This window comes from Coffea arabica, chromosome 7c (genome assembly GCF_036785885.1).
Source record: "Coffea arabica cultivar ET-39 chromosome 7c, Coffea Arabica ET-39 HiFi, whole genome shotgun sequence".
Taxonomy (NCBI): Eukaryota; Viridiplantae; Streptophyta; class Magnoliopsida; order Gentianales; family Rubiaceae; genus Coffea; species Coffea arabica.
In genome coordinates this window covers 7358912-7381698 of record NC_092322.1, presented here as the reverse complement: position 1 = coordinate 7381698, position 22787 = coordinate 7358912, and the positions used below count along the sequence as shown (strand labels likewise).

The following is a 22787-nucleotide window of genomic DNA, read 5'->3' as shown; positions in this document are numbered from 1 at the left end:
CTCTTTGTGCTCTTTGCTTTTTTTTTTCCCCTGTTCTACGTGGATGAGCATTTGGTGCTGTCTGAAGGGAATGCTTTGTTATCTTGCGAACATAGGTTTTTTTTTATCAGATTGTGGTAATTGTTAAATTATGAAGTTCAATGTCAAAACAAACACGAGTGGTTGGAAATAGATACTTGATTGATGTTGCATAAGTCGACAATGTCCTGTAGTCGACATTACTAGCTACTTTGAAGAAGAAAAATTTGTTATCCAGACGGATTACCTGCAGGAACCATAGTTTTTATCGAAGATTAAAACTGGAGAAAGATCCTGTTTCTAGTTTTCTGGACCTTTTGATGTTTCATTGTGATTTTTTAGACACATTCATTCCATCTTTCATTTTTATTTTCCTAGTTTATTTTATCTTTTTGCAAAATACTCCTGAAGGAAAGTAGGTGGTACTGCTGGTGGCTGAGGACAAATTTGGCCAAATGAAGTATTGTTGAGTTTTGCATGGTAAATGATACTCCCTCCGTTCCTTTCCTAATCCATTGTTTCTTTTTATCTGTCATTTTATGATATCAAGAAAGCATTTATGAACTTTTTTCCAAATTTACCCTTGCTTACCCTTTCAACTTTCTTGAATTGGAACTCTAAATAATTAAATGCAGTATTTGTAGCATTAACAATAAAAGTAGTTGAAGAGATGAAGAGAGATAAAGGGTAATTTTGAGAAGTAAAGTTAAACTTTTGTTGACTTTTAGAAAATAACCAACTTTCTTAATCTAAGAGAATTAGTTATTCAGGCCATCTAATAAGGAACGGAGGGAGTATATAGGAATTGGAACCACGAGGCTTGCTTGGAGTTGTATTAGTCTGCATTGGCTGGTCTGGCATGTTTGGTTTAATTACTGTTCATTGTCTAGCCATTCTGGTTGTGTACTCATTGTCCAGTCTGGGATTCACAGCATAGAAATTTTGTCCTTTTCTGGCCTTGTAATTAATGTGAATTAACAACCGTGATATAGATTGGCATTTGATTTTATAATATTAGACATTTATTATGCAAGTCTGTCTCTAAAAGGTTGGTTGGTTGGTTGGTTGGTTGAATGGTTTTAGCTTCGCGAGGAGGGTTTTAAAACCCTGGAAGTGCCTCTGTTATGGAGTAGACCTGGGGATTTTTTTTTTTTTTTTTTTTTTATGTTTAAATAAGTCGCATGAGTGTGGAATCTGAATTTATTTGCTTTCCCGGATTGTCGAGTCTGTGATCAAGTCTGGCGTTTAACTTTATCGGATCTAATATAAGTATTCAATTTGGTGGCTGAGATTTAATAAGTCAATTTCTCTTTTTTCTCAAGAGAGTGCAAACATTTTTTCCCAGGCTCAGGAGGTGTAGAATTTGAAGATGCTAGGGAATTAAATTTTTCAACAAAAAAAAGGAGAAATTGAAGCTAATTATTCTGCACAGCGTGGCAATGCAAATGAGAATATGGAAAATTGGGACTTTGAAACATTTTCCGAGTCTGAATGGCTGATGGCCTTCTTGCCTTGAGGATCAAATCCACGGTCACGAAAATTTGCCCTAAAAAATGTGCCACCTAGTTGTATAGTGTCCTTGACGGATTTTCAATTTTCTGAAACAAGAATAAATTATGTCAATTCAAGTCAAATGCAAAGGAAAATTTGCTCGTCTATTAGCCAAATCAGAAAACCAATCTGGAGTCGGGGCCTACCGCCCGAACGCGAATGCATTTTGTGCAGGCGTGGACAATTACTGAATTCGTAATTTTTCAAGAAACTGCTTCCAATTACTTGAAGGTGAAAATAAAACGTCTTGGACAAAAAAAAAAAAAACAACTGGTATTGAGAGTGCCAAATTACAGCATTCGCTCCGGTGATAAGATTTTGCAGCTTCAGGTTCAATTGGTATAGAGCTGTTTGAGTATTCAGATTTCATATACATAATCTTTCTCCCCGTATCATGTATGCCCAACAACAAATTTTTGTCCTAATCCATAGCAACTAAGATCAACACCAAACACAATACAACAGAACATGGAAAACAAATTTTGAGCTCTGTATATTTTCCTTTCCATTGTTTATAATCTGGGATTTGATGAGCACCAGCAGAATTCAGAGTCGAGCCCCTCCAATATCTCCGCTAATGGGCGGTATAAGATTGCACCATACAACATAAACCGTCCAACATGTGTGCAACACTGACAGCAGGTCATTCCGGAGTCACTTCAAGGTGCTGTACCGATTTGTGCCATGCTTTGCCCAATGCTCCTTCAGATCCAGTGGAGCAGAGTACAGGTCATGACCCTCGGCAACAAGTCGATTTAGCAATTTATTGAAGGCACTTCCACTCATCTTTCTGCCACCGACTCTGGTATACCGCTTATTAGATACCTGAGGTAACGGATACACAGACATGGTCGTCGTACAGCAAGCCGACTGCCATCCACCATTCCCCCACTTATAACAAGGCTGGGGTGTTCCAGTGCAGGAGCAAACTGGCACTGGCATGGCAGTTTCGTCAAAGTTTATTTGATTCAAGCCTATATTATCCTTCCACGTACCAAGATGCCCTTCGAATTCTTCCTCGCGTTTCAAATCATGGCCAGCATTCCAACCATTTGATGAAGCAGGAGTTAGTGGCTTAATCATGCCTTCAGCCCGTCTTTTAGGCGACCTTGGAGACTTGACTGATTTTGTCATCTTACCTTCCTTTGGCTGCCTCACTTTCGTGGCTTTCGCAGTTTCAGAAGCAACTTGTGCACTATTAAAGGTCTCACTAGTTAGAATATCTCTAGGACTAAATGCAGCATTAACCATAGCATGATGCATATGCTGGTAATGCATGTCTTCGGTTCCATCTGCAACCCCATCCTCAGCAGAGTCAGAAAGCATATTATTTACAGAGCAGTCCCTTATTTGCAGAGCAGCAATGGCCTCATCTCGTTCTTGTATGGCAGAATTACGTTCAGCAATAGCCGCATCCCGCTGAAGCATTGCCATGTCTCTCTCAGAGAAGGCCCTCTTTCTCTCCTCCAGTGCCATGTTCCTTTCCTGGATGGCCGCATCTCGCTCAGCCGTGATGGCCATATATGTCTTTATCGAAAAGTGATTGTGGTCCTTGGATTAAAGCACAAGATATCAAGCACAATCAGGTATCTTTGTGACAGGTTGACAACGAAGACTTCAAAGGCGAAAAGAGAAATGAGAAAAAGCATTATGCAAGAGATAATAAGCTAGCCAGTCAATTGTTAATTTATTAAGGTACAGGATTAATAAATTTATATCAGAAGTCAATATTATCATGTAGTCATCTTAGATTCCATGTATCAATTGAAACAAGATGTAAATCAAGACAGGTAGTATGAAAGGAGTCAATCCCTTCTTAATAGCACATCAACCATCATTAGTTAAAGCATGTCAAGTGAAAGAATGTTACGAAACAGATGCATGGTGAAAAGTACAATCTCATACCATCACTAGCCAAGCTGGTGAAACTAATAATCCATTTCTGAAATGGAAATATCTGCAGAAGGAAAAATATCACTTCTTAGACAATCTGAAAACTAAAGAAAATATTCCAAAAATGCAGATCGTAAAACAATAAAGCTATCAGAAGCTCAAAAATGTTCAGTTGATGAGTCATTTCTGGAGTAGATATGGTTGATTAAATACTAAACATTTCATTTGTCCAGACTAATACTACAGAATCTTAACTTAGGAAAGTACTTTGCAGTCACCCAGAGCCAGAGCTACACTTTGTTGAGCACATGTAATAAGTTCGCTGAACTTTTTAGTAGGACTGGATGCATGAGATAGAAATAAGTAAAAAATTCAACATCTAGTAAAACATATAACAAGTTACAGCTTCAAATTCATACAGTGTTCTTGGACGTTCCCAATGAGACTCAAATATTCACCCTAAATTACCTCAAAACTCATAATTTTTTCTTCCCAACATAGCCGTGCCCCCCCCCCCCCCCCAACTCCTCATTGAACCACCAGCTATATTTTTGCTTTCCCAGTTCTCCTAATCAAGTAGCCAAGCACAAATACAGCACAGAACGGTATCTCTTACAGTTGGACTCATGAGTCAAAGACTAAATAATACTCTTATCTGGTGAAGGCACTCACTGACAAATTTGGAGTTGGAAAGTTCAGAAGCCAATTTTACAGCAAACTTAAACGGCATAAAGTAATTTCAGGAAATAAAAGCAACTTTAGTTCTAAAAGCTACATAAACACATGCTGTATAAAGTACAAACAAGCACCAGACTAAAAATAATTTCCAGATCATTATGAAAAAGTACATCTGCAACAGCTAATTTAAACCTCTAAAAACGCAATATCACCAACATGAAAACCAAAAGGTAATCCAAAGAGTAATGAACTAAATCATTGACCAATATCCTGTACTCTGACTTACTCAACTATTTGCACAATTCAGAAATAAACGCACGACGTTCTTATGATAAAAAATAAGTAATGCAGCTTCATCTAAGCTCTTTTTTCACACAGCTAAGATTTCAAAAAATAAAAAAGAAAAATCCGAGAAGACTTGTATGAAATCTGAAATGCAGAAGATCGGAAAGCTAGGCTAAGAGTATGCGCCGGAAAACGCCTAAAATGAGGAAATGAATAAGCAACTAAGCAGATCGGAATGTCTTAATGCGAAGCCAAAAAAAAAAAAACTTGATTTGATTCGTCAAGACTTACACGAGAGACAGAGCTGAGAGAGATGACGGAATGCAGCCAGATTCTTCGCAGCTCTGCTCGAGAGGGAGAAAGAGGTTGAGATTCGACGGCCGAATCCTCCTCCTCCCTCAGTCTTTTACTACTAGTTTTTTTTTTTTGTTTTTGGGAGCGTTCGATTTTTGTAGCTGTAAGTTGTAGTAGTATCTGGGATGTTTGAGAAAACGGTGAGCGTACCGGCTTTTAAGAGGGGAAACTATGGCGTTTTTTGGTGGTTCGAAGATCGAACAGCGGCCGGTCTGAGTACGAGATCTTACAATGGTCGCGTTTTTAGAGGGTCAGCGTTTCTCTGACGTTGCAATTTAAACTTTGAACCGGATAGCAAAGAGCAGGAGCAGGTCTCCTTTCTATTTGGGTTGACGCACCTGCTTAATCACTGCCATGATCTTAATCTTCTTTTCTTTGGTCAGTTTCTAGGTTAGTTTGGTAAGAGAAAATTTAATGAAGCTGATTGGATCAATTCTCGGTAGAAAGGTTTCCAATAACAAACCAAGGAATAGGAATAGATGATTCAGAATTAAGGGCTTGTTTTAGATTTGATTATTTTAAGTGATTGTAAATTATTTTGAATAATCAGTTTTTGTGATATTTTCAATTTTTTTTTTTTTTGTATTCTGATTATAGATTTTTTAATGATAAAAAAAAACCTAAAATCTATAATCACCTAAAGAGTAGCTATTTTACCTGATTGTAAATCGTTTTGAATAATTAGTTTTTTGTGATGTTTTCAATTCCTTTTGTATTATGATTTTTGGTTTTTTAATGATTAAAAAAAACTAAAATTCTCGAGTAGCTTTTGCTGATTGTGATTGTTCTCTATGATTAATTTCTATAATCAGATTTTGTAATAAAATTTGTTTGGGAAGAGGGCTAGTTTAGATGGTAAGATAGGGGAGATTATAAATAGAAGATTTTAAAATTAAAAAATAAAAAATGATTCTTGATTCTTTTATTGTCCTAATCCTAAATAAATAAAAGAGCCTCGTCACCACAATACATCAAAAGTAGATGAGATGTACAACTTGGATCTGCTGGTTTTTACTTGGGATGTTTCGTCTACATTTCTTTTGACCTTTTACAAAAACCAATCTAAAAGAGTGTGGGGTAAATCCTCCATCTAGCTGGTTTACTACCGACGAAGATACTGTAAATGATACGGAGAAATGGAGTTCCAGAAAGGCGGTACTAAAGCCTGAAGAAGCAACTTCAAAACTGTTTGTATTTGACGCCTTCAAAACCCACCCAAATTCCAACCAATTTACCTCAGACCACCCACATTACAACCAGAATTTTCTAAATTTCATCCTCACGAAAGTTCCAAGTCCAAATCGTAAAAAATGCTTCTGTAAATTATCCCCAAATGCGCCAAGAAAACACACCCCTCTCACAAGCTATGCGTGAAAAAATACCAGCGTCCTTATGAGTAGTATTTTGAAGTACGCATTCCAGACAAGACTGGCACCCCAAAAATCCAATTCGGTGTTCGATCAACGACCCATAATCGCCCACGTGTAGGATTCAAAACACTGATTCTAAAACTCCTCGATCCGCGTCACTCTTAGCTGACCAATCAGAATCCGGAAACTCCATTTCACGCAGATCGCTCCCTCCTATAAAATGCTGACTGCCACTTGGAAAATTGTTCACGCAAAGTCAGAAAGGTTATCGCCGTATCGATCGCTCTGTTGTTGTTTCTTGTGACACTTCGCGATGTCGGCCACCGGAGATGCTGAGAAAACTGCCGTCGAGCAGCCTCCGGCTGATGCTCCCCCTGCGGAGCAGCCAGCCGAGAAGCCTGCTAAGGAGAAGAAAAAGCCTAAAGCTCCTAAAGAAAAGAAGCCTAAAGCCCCCAAAGCTGCTGCTCATCCTCCTTACTTTGATGTATTATTACTGTTATGCTCTTTAAATCTCTCAATTTCAATCTTCTTTTCTTGGGAAATGATTTTTGTTATGGATGGGGAATTTATTTGGTGATTTTTTTTTGGTTTGGTTTATCTTGCAGATGATTAAGGAGGCCCTCGTGGCACTGAACGAAAAGAGCGGATCAAGTCCGTACGCAATCGCAAAGTTCGTGGAAGAGAAGCACAAGGCTGTGCTGCCTGCGAATTTCAGGAAGATCCTAGGGCTTCAGTTGAAGAACTCTGCCGCGAGGGGAAAACTGACCAAAATCAAGGCCTCGTACAAGTTATGCGAGGCAGGCAAAAAAGTCCCCGCCGTGAAAAAGCCAGCCAAAGCCAATGCGGAGAAGAAGAGGGCTGGTAAGCCGGCTGCTCAATCGAATGCCAAAACCACTAGAGCAACTGCTGCGGCGAAGAAGAAGACGGAAGCTGTAAAGGCGAAGCCAGAGAAGAAAGTAACACAGGCTAAGAAAACGAAGAAGGCGGCGGCTCCAGCGAAGGCAAAGCAGCCAAAGTCAATTAAGTCTCCTGCTGCTAAGAGGGCTAGGAAAGCCGCTGCTGCTTAAACTTAAAGCGAGGAGTCTTACGAGTAGTTTCCAAAGTATCTGTATAGGTATAGAGGTAGTACGGACTTCGGAGTAGGAAAAATAAATAAATGATGTTTTCTGTTTGTTAGGGAAAGAGTAGTCGATTGTGAATATGGGAAATGATGCGGTTCGGTAGATGATGATCATGGCGGTATCCGTGGTTGTTTTGGTGTAATGCTTGAGATGTTTTTATGTGGTTAGAATTTTGGGGTTTAATGGAATAGAATCATCAAACTCTGGGGCTCAACTTGCAAATATTCTTTGGATTGCAGCTGTGATTTGTGTGGTCCCTTTTTTTTTTTTTTTTTTTTTTGGATGGAATTGTTTGTCGGCCATTCATTACAGCAGACGGGAGATATTTTTTGGCAGTTGGTCTCGGGATTAGTCTCGTCGATTTTTGTCGATGATTCTAGACATAGGCTGCAATATAGCAAATGAACATGGTATTGTATTGGTGGACGAATGTCTTCACCTGGAAAACATTCACTGTAGCCTCGATTCGCCTGGTAAAGCAAACAGCTGGCGTATTGGAACATGGGAGGGGGAGACGAAAAGGGGAAGTGTCTAATTTGGATTGATCCTAAGGTTTTTCATGGAAGGAAAGTGATAATGGTGAACGGTCCATTTAAAGCCTAATGAATTATCACATTTGTCCATTAAGACAATAGTAGATATATAATAGATACATGCATAACTTCTCAAAAAAGAGCTACAATGTTTGATTATTTGAAAAACTCCTCCCCAAAAACGATAATTAGGGAATTTTTACTTCTCCGCTAGAGAAGGATTTTGCTTTATTTGAAAAACTTTTCCCTGTTTCTTCACAAGCCGGGAAAAGCGAAAGTAATTGTTGTGGAATTTGGAAGAATACTTTTTTGAGTCTCAAATTACCATAACCCATCGTAATATTTAGCAACAATTTCTTCGACAGATTGGGTTTTTAGTTATTCTCTAAAATGGACAATGAATCCTTCCCGGTGTAAGGTTGGTGTGATGTTTTGAGCATATCAACAGAATGTACCATTCGAATGACAGATTCGATTTTCTTATACCATATAAAATTGAGTTTTGGTCAATTTCAATAGTATAAGTGGAGACTTTTTGGAAATATGAAATATTGTGTATTAGTTTAAAAATTTTAGATACAAGTTAAGGAAGCATGTATTTGGATATATTTACTGAAATGACCCCATTTTAATACATTTAAAGTTATCATTGATGAGCCATCTGGATATTGATGGAATGTGTAATTAGTGTGCAACAGTTTTTGTATTTTTGTACAATCCATATATGCTTGTGCGTTGGTGTTAGGGTTGCAAACGAATCGAGCGGCTCGAGTCGAGCTCGAGCTCAGAATATTAAGTTCGTTAGCTCGCGAGCCGACTCGCGAGATTGAGTATATATATATATTTTTTTTTTTATTTAATAATAAAATTACGTATATTATATATATTTATTTTTTATTTTCATAGTAAAATTAAGTATATATCCTTAATATTTTATTATTTATTAAGAAAAAAAATATTATTTTATTTATTTTTTTTTAAAAAATAATTATTTTTTATTTTTTTCGAGCTCGAGCTCGGCTCGACTTGATTCGAGTCGAGCTCGAGCTTGAAAATTGCCGGCTCGTTGAGCTCGAGCTCGAGCTTGATAAAATTTAGTCGAGACTCGGCTCGATTAGTTCAAAACTCGACTCGGCTCGATTAGTTCAAAACTCGACTCGGCTCGATTAGCTCAAAACTCGACTCGGCTCGATTCGTTTGCAGCCCTAGTTGGTGTAATTACCGGAATATCTCTTAGTTACCAATAATTTTTCTTTTCAGTCGCAGATAACCATTTGAGATGTTTTGTCTGAAACGTTTGAATGACAATCGGATTTAGGAAATGAGCCAATAATTTCTCTATCAATGGTAGGAACTCAATTCTCTATCATTTATAATCTGTATTTATGAATCACAAACGTTGATCAGTTTAACCCCTTTCAACTTCAGGAGTTAAGTTTTCTCTTTTTGCCTTTGTCTACAATGATGAGGAGCTAGGTCAAAAGAAGCCTTTGCAGTTAGAGCTGCCACAATCAGAGCTAAAGAGCAAGGCTGGTTGAAGATGGAGACTGAATCAAATTGTGAACCCTTATAGATAAGATCAATGATGCAACTGAGGATGTCTTATTTAGTACTGTATTAAAGGTATTTGGAAAGTCATTTTTCTCCAAAATAATCTTACGTTTCTCGTGAACACATTTTTCAAATATCTGTTTATTTCACATGTATTAAATCATTATAATATATTTTTTAACAAAAATTTTTAAAAATATTAATCCAAACGAGTATTTAAAGTTAAGTTTTGATGATTGTTATCTCTCCTTTACTAGGAGAGTAAACAACATTGTTAATCACAAATTAGTAAAGTCTGCTTTAAATTTGAAAAATGTCACTCAATGAAAGGTTAGCTTCTTAGTTTGGATGCTTGAGTTTGCTCAAGCATATGTTCAAGGAGTAGTTGCTCTGACTCTATAATTCTAATTTCTTCATATTAATGAAAGTTATGTTGCCGATTGACCCAAAAAAAAAAAAAAAAAAAAAAAAACCTTCAGCCACATTGATGAGTTTAAGTGATAAATTTCAATTGCAAATGTTGACATCAAAAAGAATTAATTGGGTCGGTTCATAACCCCGTAACTACAAGACTATAAGGTATGATAAGCACAGACGTTACAAGAGCTTGCAAAACTAAAATATAGAAAAATAATTGCAATTTAACCTCGTCATCTTTTTTTGTTATGGTGGAATTCACCTACTTCTATCTTTTATTTAGCAAGTTTGCATTTCTATTTAAACTCACAAGCCCTGTCATTTTCAATGAAGTTTTACCTTGTTTTATCAACCAACTTAGTATAAGTTGACACATTTTTCTAGTATTCATGTTTTTTTATAAAGAATTCAAGCATGCTTAGATTAGAAGAGTCGGAATTTGGACAATTAATGAAACTTCCTTTAATAGTTAAAGTTGAAACTCATAGAATTACGGGTTTTAAATTCAAATTTTCTTTTCTTAAAAAAATGGTCCCCCCCTTTTTTTATTCCAAAGAAAAAATAGGGACTTGGACAAAGTAGTGTCATTTTTGACCAATATAGTGGATGATATCTCAATTTGACTTGGCACCCCTTTATGTTGATTTTATGCTAATTGTTAAACTATCTACGTAGATTTCTATATGCAATCTTGTTATCAATTTTTAATTAATTTATTCGTTTTTGTGCTAGCTTTATTCAGCATTTAATGTGAATTTCTTTTGTATCAATTTTTTGAAAATTTTAAGGATGTCAGTAAGAATGAATTTGGTGTGAAAAAATCTTGTTTCCAGTCCTTGTGTCAGACAACATCATGTTATATTTAGGTAGAGACAATGACTAACCTTACCCATATCCTTGGACAATGATGAGGATAAATGTTCAATAGCCTCAGTACCCTGACTATTTTGATATCTGTTGGAATATGATTGTATATCTATCTTTTCCTTTATTTGTTAATTCAATTTTTGGTTTAAATCCAGCAAGAAGATATGTGCATTCTTATCAAAATGTTATGTCTTTTTAAAGTAACTGTTGATCGTTCTAAAGTGTAAATGAATTTAAGAAAATATAAATTCACAATAAGATCAAAAGAAACTTAATACATAAAAATATTAAAGTTATATAAAAAATAAAAATAATTAAAGGAAAAAATATATAGAAAATAGATTTGGGTATTGGACAAGATCAATCTAAACTCATTCCAAAGTGATCTCGCCTAAGTTAGTCCCAAAACACATATGGATAAAATTAGACCCAAACCCATATGATTCGGTTCTATTTCGAATCGAAACAAATCCCGCCCATCCCTCCCATTTTGTCACCTCTAAATAGAGCAGAGGGGGTTTGATATAAAATTTCAAGTATAGGGATTTATTGGCTATATGCGCCAACCTCAGGGGTCTGTGTCCAATTAACCCGTTCAAATTCTAATTCAACCGTCTATAAGAGCTTCTTTAGCGGCCAGATTAAGAGCAAACCGAAGAAATCAAATAGTCGGTCAGAGTTCATTCAGGTTTGAAAAACATCGAAACCCTAGGGCATTCCGGTTACTTCCTTATTTTCTGATCTTTTGAACTTAGCAGTTTAATTTCATCTTATTTGGCCCTCTCGTATTTAATTTTTGAGACTTTTTGCAGTTCTTCAAAATCAAAATGGCTCGTACGAAGCAAACAGCTCGCAAGTCCACCGGAGGAAAGGCTCCAAGGAAACAGCTTGCCACCAAGGTATATATGCTTTCTTCCTCGGAATGAATTGTTCCGGTAATATTTATTTGAGTACACTAATTTGTGAATTTTGATGTCACTTTTTTGAAGATTTAGCTCGTATTCTTGTTTATAGTCGTTTGTAAACTTACAGAGCTCCTCCCTGTATGTTGAGATTTATTTTCACTCTTTGTTAGAATTTTTTATGCAAATTGTAATAATTATGTGTACGAAATAATGGAGGACTGGTTTCTCTGGATTATTTGGTCCTTCTTGGTGTTACGAGTGCAGTACTGACTGAATTTGGTCTTTATATATATATATACCATAAATACACACACACACACACAGCTATGATCTTTTATTCCTAGATAAACACAACGGATTTTGCTCATAAATTTTTCAACAGTGACCTGCAGCATGATTGGTGTGCTGATGTGCAGTTTAGCTACTAACATATTCATTTCTAGGTAATGCTAGAATTGTTAACAGGATTCACCTCTGAGAGGATATCAACAGAGTAGGTTGTAGTTGGAAAGAGAAATTAAGATAGCACTGAAATGGATTAATTGGACACTCTTTTTTATCGTCATTCCTGAAATGAGATGGTCAATTGTTCCCGATGCCTTATAACTTAATGAACTATAGTTGTGCTGCGCTTGTTACTCTGAACAACTACTACTGTTACTTATGTATATCTGATGGCCAGAATCATGTTGTATCTTTGTATACCTTTTTTTGGCCTTTTGATCATCAAAAAGTACTGCAGGCACCACTATTTGGTTTGCGAATGTGATCAATCTCGTAATGCTTGATATCAATCTCGTAATGCTTGATAACAACCAATTTTCTTCAATTTTTTGAGTTGTAGGCTGCCAGGAAGTCGGCACCCACGACTGGAGGTGTGAAGAAGCCTCACCGCTACCGACCTGGAACTGTTGCACTGCGGTTTGTATTCATTATTTAAACTCCATAGTTGTTGAACTATTTGATGAACTCTTTTGCTTGTATATTTTTAGGTTAGACTGTTGTTTAAGATTTTGCTGCTTCATGCCATGCCCACAGTGAAATTAGGAAATATCAGAAGAGTACTGAGCTTTTGATCCGCAAACTACCCTTCCAAAGGCTTGTTCGTGAAATTGCTCAAGACTTCAAGGTGTAATGATTTAGATGTCTTTGATTTCTCAATTGGTTTTGTTCATATAGTTACTTAATATTCTCATTACCTTGTTTGAGTATTACATTTTGTTGCATCTAATTGTGCCATAAATTTGTTTTCATCTTCAGACGGATTTGAGGTTCCAAAGTCATGCCGTCCTTGCTCTTCAAGAAGCTGCTGAGGCCTATCTTGTTGGTCTGTTTGAAGACACAAATCTTTGTGCAATCCATGCTAAGAGGGTAACTATCATGCCCAAGGACATCCAACTTGCGAGGCGTATTCGTGGTGAAAGGGCATGAATGTTCATTATTACTTGTTTGGTTAGGTGGCGGTTCTTGCAATCCATATGTCAATTTCAGTGTGTCTTGTAAGAATTGGTTCATGTAACACTTTAATTTTCAATTTGGTTTGTTAATAACTGTTAAAGATACGTGTGATCTGTTCAACGTGATTTGCTTCTTTTTTTTTTCATATTTGATTTATTGACTTTTTTAGTTTAAGTTTTAGGTTTTAGTTGCATGTTGGCCGTTGGGCTATGTACTTGTAGCCCCATCCTCTATGCCTGATACGAGAAGAAACATTTGATTGTGTCATGATTGTTAAATAAATAATTTTCTTGATACTTTTCAGGCCTTTATTGGACGGAAGCCTCCTGGTTTTCCATTTTGTGTTCCACAGCCTTAAATTCTTTTTTCTTTCACTCTTTTACTACACGATCCTGCTGACTTAAGATGATTTAGTCTAATTTCATCGGTCAGCCCTCTGATGCTGTCATCTCATAGCCTCTTTCCTGAACTGTTATATTTTGTCTTCCTTCTTACTCGTCAAGCCTATTGAAGGATGTCAAACCAGAATTGATGGTATAACACTAATCTAGCCATAACGTACTGTCAAGGCATTTTAGATGGCGATGACCTTTTCTTTGGTCAGTGTCATTTGAACAGTGTACATTTTCACTTCCACAATAATGTCTTATTAATCGTCCCTGTTTATACTCTGTTCATTCTATCAGCATGACTTTATATATCTCCTCCATAATCTCTTTCTTCCCTGCTCTCCTATTTTGTTTAGGGAAGGGAAGGGAAGGGGGGGGGGTTGATGATTCATGTTGCATAGCATTGGGATGAGGCAGATGCAGGGCACATTTGGATTCATGGATTGGGTTGATTGTAAATCAAGTCTCATTGTTGAACATCAAGTAATTTCAATTATTCAGATTCTCCTTTTTCCTCCAATTGTTCAGACCGTTGGTTGGTCGAAATGGGGGCTGCTGTCACATGCTCATTGATCGATCAAGTTGATTGAAAGAGTCTAGAACTTTTGCTGGATATCCTTCACTTTTTGGAATTAGGAGTGAAAGGATAATCTTTCTGTGACTTGTGGACTTTTTGACAAGTGCACAGAAAAGGGGGCTTATCAATGCTTTTGTTTATTGTGAATCATCATTGTCTTCTGTTGGACGACCTCTCTCTGGTCCATGGGCTCTGAACCTTCAGAACCAACACAAGGTAATGCACAAGATTTGTTGGGTAAGGATGTGGGCTGCTTTTTCCCTCACAATGAATTTGTTTGGATAAGAGTTTATTTGGATGATTTATTTGAGATATTTACTGTAGTATTTTTTGTGATGTGATGTATGTGAGATAAAAAGGTAATTGGAAAGATAAAAAGATAATTGGGATTTGTGAGATTAAATTTTGCAAACCAAATTATTTTTGTCCAAACAAATTCAATGTGTTCCCCGGGGTAATTGAGTTGAATCTCAGCTTTCCAGATGTATCGTTTATTCATTTGGTGCGTGAAGTTCTTCTTCAGGTTACGCGTCCTCATCTTTTAAGAAGGTTCCACCAACCAGCAAGCACTTTAAGCTAATTTTCTTTTCTCAACAGACGCGTTCTGAGAATCCACAGTAAGTGAATCCTTATCTTTTGTAGTAGTAGTTGATTTGATGCTAAAATTCCGGAGGGAGCGAGGCCACATGGTTTCGACCTTTTCGCCGTGTCCTAATCTTTATTTTTGCATGAAAAGGTCATCAAAGTCAGGTTGATGGAGTTGCGTGCCATTATAGGAATCATTGTTCGCTTAAAAGAAGCTTATTTTGGTCAACTTCCTTACTTATATTATTATTACGTCCATATTTACCATTCTCTTGTGATGTATCCTCAAATATTTCACGCTTGGGATAAAAGAAGCATGTGATTGGAGACGCGAAGATATTGGTTTAAAAACCTCCTATTTTTTTTTAAAAAAAAATAGAAAAGAAGCCCCAAGTATGTTTAATTAACCTGCCCCTGCCTTTAGAGGCATGCCCATCCATCAAAAAGATACTACTGTTTCATTTTTCACTCTTGGTTTTACTTTGTGGTGTGCTTAAACTGAAGAAGAGCAGGCCAAACTCCATTTTGGCACTGTCTTAGTCAAAGTATGTCTCATGATTATTTGGTTTTTGTTAATTTTTCTTTAGTGATGAATGTTTGATTTAATTTGTCTTTTCGTCCTGATGCATGGCTAATGAATTAACTAGTTAATTTTACGAGGCAATATTATAAGTTGACTACTTGGGGCTATTATCGAAGCTAATTCAGCATTTTTATCAATTGAAAAACATAAAATTCAGGAGCAAAAGCAAAGGATAAGATTTTTTTTTAAAAAAAAACTGATTTTTTTTCACAAGTCAAAATCAGACGAGAACACCCTTGCATTCCAATGAAACTAACTAGCAATGGCTTGAAGCGTACTATACATGTTTATAGAAAGGAGGAGATGAGGGTAAGTAACGATTTGCTTGCTGCAAGGAGCTGCAGCATAAGTTATCACTTTCTACCTAGTTGAATTTGATGCAACTTACAAATAGTTTAACGTACATTAAGGATTTCCAATCTTTGTTTAAGTTTTAGCGAAGTCATCATAACTTTTTTTTTTTTTACCAAACGTTAGAGGTGATAATATGGTTGACGCAAGCAATTAAAAGATTCGAAACACTTTGGAGTGGGCTACGTGGTGGTACCGGCTAATTGCACACTCTTTAGTAATTTTATATACTTGTGGTTGTTGGGGGGGGGGGGAGAGGATGATAACTGGGGGCGGGCTTGAACTTTTTGTTCTCTTAATCAGGACAATTGGTAGGCAAGCTAATGTTTTGCTTCTAAGTTCTAACCAAAATAAATAAATAAAATAAGATAAAATGCAAGAAAAAGGTCGGTCCCATTTTGTAGTTTTGCAGTACTTGGATGGACGGACAGCTCTAACAAAATTCTTCTAGATATCGTTGAGCACATTCTTGAAACGAATAAAAAAAAAAAAGGAGCATATATACACAGGGTGCAGAGCTTCCTAAAAGCCATGGGTGATTAGACCAAATTTAATCCCAGAAATGCACGAAAGGAGATTTAGGTAGAGTTCATGTCGTTCTTTTTGGACCAATTTGCTTTCTTTTACGAGAGTTGCCATGATTTTCAAAGGAGCTTGCACAAAGGTCCCATATATAGAATCCGTACGGTGGGACGAACCGTGCATTCTGCAGCAGACCGGGTTACTTGCTTGGTCAGGAAATGCTGATAGTTCCAAAAGCTGCTCTGGGAAGAAATTTTAGGAGTATTATGCACCAAGCACCAAGAGCTCAATTTGGCTGCCGGGGCTGGACATATCAAAGTTTTTCTTTCTTTCTTTCTTTCTCGTGTATATTCAATTTCCAAAAGAAGTAGGGTGGTTAATAGTACTTAATAGTGACCTTAGTTTCCAATGTTGCGAGGCAGGAGGAGGACAAATGGCCTTTGGGCTTGAGAGAGTTTGAGAGACAAGCATGGAAAGTGGTAGCCTTCTTGCACAGCGCATGCTAGACAAGTCATGGCCCCACAGAATAGGACCCTAACAACATCGATGAGGTATTCCTACAATCCTACTCTACTCCCATGGTTTATCCATGAACAACCCAGATGTGCCTGCCTATTATTCAAATGATTCAGGCTAGGAAAGAATTGGATATGTAAGACTGAGAAACAAGCAGCTGGCGCTTTCTTGCCCATATTTACTTGCAGTACCATTTTTCTCTCTCTCTTTTTTTGTTTGAAGGTTCTTTGGCGGATGATGGATACTTCCAATTTTGTTGAGTGTAGTTACATTTTGCTCCAGTCCATGTTTCTTGTAGGAAGAAATCCTCCTTCAAACTCTGGAGTACGTATAAGCGAATTAAAATCTTGTTACTGAACCATGCATCTGTTTCGGGCTTTTAGCCTATAGCATTAGAATTACGACGCTTCCTAATTCTCCAGCAATCATTTCCATTCAGTCTGTTTATATAAAGCAGCACCTTTTCTGAATCTAATAAACACCCGCACATACACACATAGTGCTGGAAAACGAGGTCTGTATTAATTTTCAGTCAACCAAATTAAAACAAGCAGCACGCCTGAAATCTATCAATCTCTTTCGTATTCATTCTGTCTTTTCTTGTTTACAAGCTATAAAATCTTTAGCTTTCGGTGTACAATTCTTTTAAGTAGTGAACGGAGCCTGAAGGTGGGAGATCCCGGAGAAATTATATGTTTATCTTCTGTGACACGTAGCATTCTTCAGTTATAGAGGAGGCACGATACACTTTGATTGATCGATTAGTTTTTGGATCGTGACTGAACTATCATTAATTATTAGAGGTCGCGACTCCAAATTCATGGAAGCTGTATATACACTACTCCCTCCAAATTCATGCATAGTTTTGTTTTTCTGTTTGATCCGTCATAAATTATAGTCCGCTTTCCAATAAAGGGTATAATAATTAACTTGACATGTGTACTCTCTTATTCATTAATTGCTTGGATTCATAACTTAAACGGTACAATTTTTTATAGTATTGTTATTGTACAAGGATATTTTAGAAAGAAAAACAGTACGTTAAATTTACTCTTCTAACAAAGTTAATTAATTTTTCTTAGATCATGCGTAAAAAAAAAATAAAAAACTCACACGATTTTATATTAAAGTGAGAAAAAGGGAATACTTTTAGTAATAATAAAAAGAAGTGTTCTTTTTGGACTCATGTTGTAATAAGCATATTGTAGTGATGTAGAAGAATCATGTAATTTTCCCCTTTGGTCAAAATGGCATGCAATGACGGAAAGCAGCTAGCAGGCCGGCCGACCAATAACGCAGCGTAGTACAGCCATAAATTTACACCCGTTCTTTGTATGACACCAAATTCATCACGATAACTCCAACTATCACTATATTCAATACCCTCTCTCTTCGCTAATGCGACATCTCATTCCTGCCATGGATGCATAGAAAGGGTGGGTTCCGTGAGGGAGACTAAAATGGCAATAAAGAAGGAGAATGCAAAACAAGAATAGGAGAGGTTTTGAACGATCCCATCAAAGTGAATCCCTTTTAACGTTTCTTGTTCTTCGCTTTTGTGGAAATGTGAATCAACGTACAACTATGCTTGACTGCTTATACATCGAAGTAATTTGTAGGTTATAAGCTTGTCTGTGATAATTACCGGGAAAACAAATCAATTTGTAAGCCTTGTCTGCGCGTACAAACTATCTCCTTATCGGAGAACCAGAAGTACATTAATCGGTAGCTTTTCTATGAAGTAATTGAGGAAGGTAAAATCTTTTACAAGCATTTTTTTTACATACCACCACCATGGGCTGTTGTGTGTAAAATCTTTATACAAGCATTTTTTTTAATTAATCTTTTAAATTTTGCGTGTATATATATATATATATATATATATACATGGATAAGTACAATCTTTACATTGATAAGTAACTAATGTGCATTCAACGAACACAGTAATAAATAGAAGTATATATATATATATATATAAGGTGCCATGATTTTGAGCTGTAAATTGAGTATGAAAATTACAACTTCAGTCCTCATTTTTGCACCAACCTACCTATCAAAGTCTTTGGTCACCCTCAAATCCCAAGTTAAAATTCCTACATGCAGTCATCTTTATTGGATAAAGAGATCTAGAAGAAGGACTAGCTCTGAGTTTCAGTCACTCATATAAAAAAAAAAAAATCAAAACCATTATGTTTACAGGATAATATTTTAGAATATTTGGAAATCATGACGTAATACTAACAAAAAAAAAAAGACCACTAATTAATTAGATAAATTCTTCATTTATCGAAAACGCAGATTCCAATATCACAATCTGAGCTGGAGCTAAAAAATCCATTTAACTTAGAAGACCCTTCTTCCCTGCCACTCTGCAGTAGCAGCAATCCCAAATCTGAACTCTCATGGCCTTCAAATCCTGCGGACACTATATCCCCCTCGTACCTCTCCTGATCATGGCTCAGCTGAGAGGCTACAAACTTGTCCAGGGCTCTCCAATCCGTCACTTTCTTGCTGCTGCTGCAACCCCTTAAAGGTTGTTCGTCATCTTCAGCGTTCTCTGATACTAACGATATTGAGCTTGGCTTTTTTAGTTGTGGCATGGATGGGCTCTCCAGCTGAGGAAGCTGTACAAAGGGGTCAGTGGTGTTCAAGAAATTATTCAAGTTTTCTGCTTCTATCTCTTGCTTGCAGATGAAATTTTGGGAAAGATAATTATTTGCCGGCTGCCTTGTAATATAATCAAGAGGATCCACAACGGAGCTAACCCCACTTGGTTCATCGTAGAAATAACTTGAGTCCCACGCTTCAATGCTTTTTGTCTGCCCACTGGTGGTTCTCTTCTTGAATGCTCGGCATACCACCCATCCTTCTTCCTGTAATAAAATATCCCTACATTTAGTCCACGACTATTCTTTGGATGGAAAAGAAAAAAAAATAAAAATAAAAAAGGTTGCTGAAATCATTTGCCCTTGTCGGTCCCTTACTTGCATAGAAGTAGAGAAGATAGTCAATGGTGCAACTGTAGAGGTACAACTAGAAAAGATTCAACTTTTCTTTAGAGAAGTTGAATTCGGGATGGTTTACACTAAAAAAGGCACATCAAGTTGGAGAAACCGTGTTAATTTGGTAGTGACTAATAAACTTTTTGACTTTCAAGGGGGATATTCATCTGTAGCTGAGATATATGCATGTGGGGTTTTGGATCAACAATTAATGAAACGACTTTCAGGGCGGATATGCATCTTCTGCTGAGATATATGCATGTGGGGTTTGGATCAACAATTAATGAAACATGCACGGAAAGCTTTGATCGATGATTCCGTACCTCACAAGTTGGAAATATGGGCCCTTTTGAAGTATATGAATTCTGAAACAATTATTCTATGCAAACTAGTAAGTATTTCCCAAGAATTTTTGGCCCTCTCCATCTTGTTTGAGAAAGACAATAGTATTGAAAGTGTAGGAACAAAAACCATGCACGAAGGTGGGAAGAAGCTCAAAACCATTTCGGGAATAGTTTAGCTTTTAAGTATTCTTTTCAGAGTGAAGGAAGAAGACTGAAAAAGCTAATTATGCTTCCTGTACGATTTGAAGAAGGGAGACGGGGGGTGGGGGATTGAGTACTTGCCTGAGGAGGACCATTCTCTTCAGATTCCAGCCGATATTCATGCATGATCCAATCGCTTTTTTGCCCATTTGGTGCCCTCCCTTTGTAGAAGACAAGGGTTTTCCTCATGCCAATGAGTTTTGATTTATCATAAACGGATTTATCCCTCCCTGTTGCTTTCCAGAACCCGGCAATGGTGGCCCGGTTAGTCCTTGTCCCAGTCGGATATTTCTTATCTTTGTGACTGAAAAAATACCACTCATTCTGTTCTTCATATCCGATCCGGCATTTATCTGTCAAGTAACACACTTTTGAGGTAGTTTTAATTGAAACCCTAAATACTTGCTACGACGTATGACAAATGTAAGTAGAAAAGATGGAAAGAAACGTGTATGTACCTTGTAGATCCCATGGTTCAATCCTATATAGATCAATATCTCTTATAACATCAAGATCTATCTTCTGTGATGCAACCTTCTTCCTGAGGTAGTAACCAACGAGCTCTTCATCGGTTGGATGAAACCGAAATCCTGGAGGAACACATGATTCGGATGTGTCCATCATGATGGCTGTTCTACATCAAAATCAGCATCAATGAAGATGATGCTTAGATCATAACTCTTGTTGTGGTGTAACGTGTGTGTACATAGCCAAACATGCCATAAGAAGCACAAAAGTGAAGAGGGACAGGGAAGACTATGAAGCTTTCAGATTAATCCATGACAAGTGTTACACAAGGGATGGGAAATAATCATCAAGCCACACATTTGGTAGTAAACAATGTTCAAACTTTAGCTCTGGAAGGTTGGAAGCACTTGTCATTGGCAAAACTTTTTCTTTTTCTTTGAAAATTGACATTTTTATAGAGGTTGAGATAAGGGACCGGACAAAACTTTCAAGAAAACAAAAAACAATAATGGGGCTTTGCTAACCCTTCTCAAAACATAAGGACTTCAGTTTTTACAGCTTAATTCCTTTTTTTTTGTTTTTCTTTTTTGGGGACGGGGGTGGGGGGAGGGTGGCATCTATACTAATTGTGTGGCTCTGTAGAAACGGACAACTAAAGGTTTGTACCAATGATGTTGTCTTGTGGTGGTGAATGGTGAAATGATGAATCAAGAACAGGGACTTGATCACGATATTATAAAATTATTATCAATCAAATTCAAACACATTGTTCTCACAATTTAAAAAAAGTCAAGAACCAAGATAAATTAGTAGTCCATTGAGATCGATCAATAAAAGATTAGTAATAGAAGTTTGAGTGGCAAAAGTTCAGAGGGGATGACGTTATCAACTACTTGTATTTATTTGGCACGCGCTATTTGCAAGGGAATGCGAAAAGGTAAGGGGAGTTAAAAGGCAGTGCGCGGTTCGGCTAGTTTGGATCAAGCCTGCCAGAAAGGGAATGCACGAAAAGGAAAAGAGAGAATTCTGTCATGGGTTTTTCGAGAATCGATGTATTATTTCAGTGATGGAGTCTGAGACCTTTGTCTTCTTGTCTGCAATAAACTTGGCAACACCTGAGTCTGACTCCCTGACTCACTGGTCCTTAGTCCAACTTGTTAAGAAGTTGTGGAAGAGAGACCATTTCATCTCTATTCTCAGTGTATGAGAGGTTAGAAGACACAGTGCTGTGGTAATGATTGGACTTCAGAGGATACTCCAACCAGTATCACAAACTGGGCAACTGCTCAACCACAGGAGAGGAGAGGTAGAGATGCTGCAACTGCCAACCTTGACAAATCTTGGAGAAAGACTGATTGTACTGTAGGTGTTTGGTCTATCTGAAATCTTTGTACTCAGGCCAGGCTTAGAGGTTATAGGGCTAGAGCCTCTGGGGGATTTGGAAGTCGAAAGCTAAATCTCATTTCGTACGGTATCATCACCTATGTCTGTATTCATAATCTTGTAAAGGGTATCTTTTTTGCAAGAACAGGAAACCATTCCACAGTTGCCTTGAGCAAAGAATGTCGAAGGAAGATAGTGCATAATTTAGGAACCAAACCACTAAAATGGGATGCAGAGAAAATGAGAATCTGATTAATTAAACCTTTTTTTTTAAAAAAAAAAAGAGCAGTAAGCATGTGGTGAACTGAAGAAATTGGATGAAACAACATGGCTGAGAAGACCGATCTCATCAGCCATCAACCAAAATGGAAACTGAAAAAAAAATTATGGGAGTGATGCATGAAATCTGCAGATACAATGAAAATTGTATTCAGTTTGCGTGCATTTGCATGGGAAATTAATGCAAAAGCTTACCTGGAGGAGATAGCCGGACAGGTGCTGGTAGTGTAGTATTGGCTCCGTTACTCTAGTTATTTGCTCAAGGACAATGAATTTAAAGGAGAAGAAGACAAAGGTAGAAGACACTGCTGATACTGCAAAAAAGCAAAGTTTGAGAGAAAGTGAAAGAGAACTCAGTCCGAAGGGAGTGTGAGAAGTAGTGAATATAAAAAGGAGAGGGCAAAGGAAGAGAAGAGAAGGGGGAAAGGAAAGGACTAGTTTGGACCGCTCAATTGCGCATGGCTTGATGGTCGTCCCCATTGCTGGCGTCATTTGCCTGGTTCCTACAGAACACCTTCCACCCTCCATTTTTTCTTTTCTTTCTGTTTTATTTTTCTAAAATCTATTGCTCTTTGTTCCATTATAT

General features: G+C 37.2%; 4 protein-coding genes across 6 annotated transcripts; 2 read left to right on the top strand and 2 right to left on the bottom strand.

The window, feature by feature from the left end:
* Nucleotides 1–1872: 1872 nt before the first annotated feature.
* Nucleotides 1873–5220, bottom strand: LOC113701827 (barley B recombinant-like protein D). 2 transcript variants are annotated; one of them, XM_027222652.2, is made up of 3 exons: nucleotides 4717–5220; nucleotides 3475–3526; nucleotides 1873–3120 (listed from the first exon to the last, which is right to left on the bottom strand). In XM_027222652.2, exons 2-3 carry the CDS (start codon nucleotides 3475–3477, stop codon nucleotides 2224–2226), a joined length of 900 nt encoding a protein of 299 aa, XP_027078453.2. In that variant the 5' UTR covers nucleotides 3478–3526; nucleotides 4717–5220; the 3' UTR covers nucleotides 1873–2223. The 2 variants fall into 2 exon arrangements, with proteins under 2 accessions (XP_027078453.2, XP_071913589.1); XM_072057488.1 differs by lacking the exon at nucleotides 3475–3526 and having other exon boundaries at nucleotides 2041–3184; nucleotides 4717–4854.
* Nucleotides 5221–6383: 1163 nt separating this feature from the next.
* On the top strand, nucleotides 6384–7494 carry LOC113702008 (histone H1-like). The gene is made up of 2 exons (XM_027222939.2): nucleotides 6384–6633; nucleotides 6755–7494. Exons 1-2 carry the CDS (start codon nucleotides 6463–6465, stop codon nucleotides 7214–7216), a joined length of 633 nt encoding a protein of 210 aa, XP_027078740.2. The 5' UTR covers nucleotides 6384–6462; the 3' UTR covers nucleotides 7217–7494.
* A 3716-nt stretch (nucleotides 7495–11210) lies between these two features.
* Nucleotides 11211–13146, top strand: LOC113700364 (histone H3.3). 2 transcript variants are annotated; one of them, XM_027220794.2, is made up of 5 exons: nucleotides 11211–11326; nucleotides 11451–11537; nucleotides 12388–12464; nucleotides 12582–12672; nucleotides 12804–13146. In XM_027220794.2, exons 2-5 carry the CDS (start codon nucleotides 11466–11468, stop codon nucleotides 12972–12974), a joined length of 411 nt encoding a protein of 136 aa, XP_027076595.1. In that variant the 5' UTR covers nucleotides 11211–11326; nucleotides 11451–11465; the 3' UTR covers nucleotides 12975–13146. The 2 variants fall into 2 exon arrangements, with proteins under 2 accessions (XP_027076595.1, XP_027076594.1); XM_027220793.2 differs by having other exon boundaries at nucleotides 11288–11359.
* A 5358-nt stretch (nucleotides 13147–18504) lies between these two features.
* LOC113701430 (NAC domain-containing protein 37-like) lies at nucleotides 18505–22554 on the bottom strand. Its single transcript, XM_072056692.1, has 4 exons — nucleotides 22397–22554; nucleotides 20530–20700; nucleotides 20149–20424; nucleotides 18505–19393 (listed from the first exon to the last, which is right to left on the bottom strand). Exons 2-4 carry the CDS (start codon nucleotides 20693–20695, stop codon nucleotides 18804–18806), a joined length of 1032 nt encoding a protein of 343 aa, XP_071912793.1. The 5' UTR covers nucleotides 20696–20700; nucleotides 22397–22554; the 3' UTR covers nucleotides 18505–18803.
* Nucleotides 22555–22787: the final 233 nt, after the last annotated feature.

What these genes read in the sequence shown, in the direction of transcription:
- LOC113702008 (XM_027222939.2), top strand. Translation starts at nt 6,463, where the DNA reads ATGTCGGCCACCGGAGATGCTGAGAAAACTGCCGTCGAGCAGCCTCCG. An exon ending in CTCATCCTCCTTACTTTGAT is followed by an intron (nt 6,634 to 6,754) that starts GTATTATTACTG and finishes TTTATCTTGCAG; the next exon opens with ATGATTAAGGAGGCCCTCGT.
- LOC113701430 (XM_072056692.1), bottom strand. Translation starts at nt 20,695, where the DNA reads ATGATGGACACATCCGAATCATGTGTTCCTCCAGGATTTCGGTTTCAT. An exon ending in TGAACCATGGGATCTACAAG is followed by an intron (nt 20,425 to 20,529) that starts GTACATACACGT and finishes GTTACTTGACAG; the next exon opens with ATAAATGCCGGATCGGATAT. An exon ending in GAATGGTCCTCCTCAGGCAA is followed by an intron (nt 19,394 to 20,148) that starts GTACTCAATCCC and finishes TATTACAGGAAG; the next exon opens with AAGGATGGGTGGTATGCCGA.
- LOC113700364 (XM_027220794.2), top strand. Translation starts at nt 11,466, where the DNA reads ATGGCTCGTACGAAGCAAACAGCTCGCAAGTCCACCGGAGGAAAGGCT. An exon ending in GGAAACAGCTTGCCACCAAG is followed by an intron (nt 11,538 to 12,387) that starts GTATATATGCTT and finishes TTTGAGTTGTAG; the next exon opens with GCTGCCAGGAAGTCGGCACC. An exon ending in AAATTGCTCAAGACTTCAAG is followed by an intron (nt 12,673 to 12,803) that starts GTGTAATGATTT and finishes TTTCATCTTCAG; the next exon opens with ACGGATTTGAGGTTCCAAAG.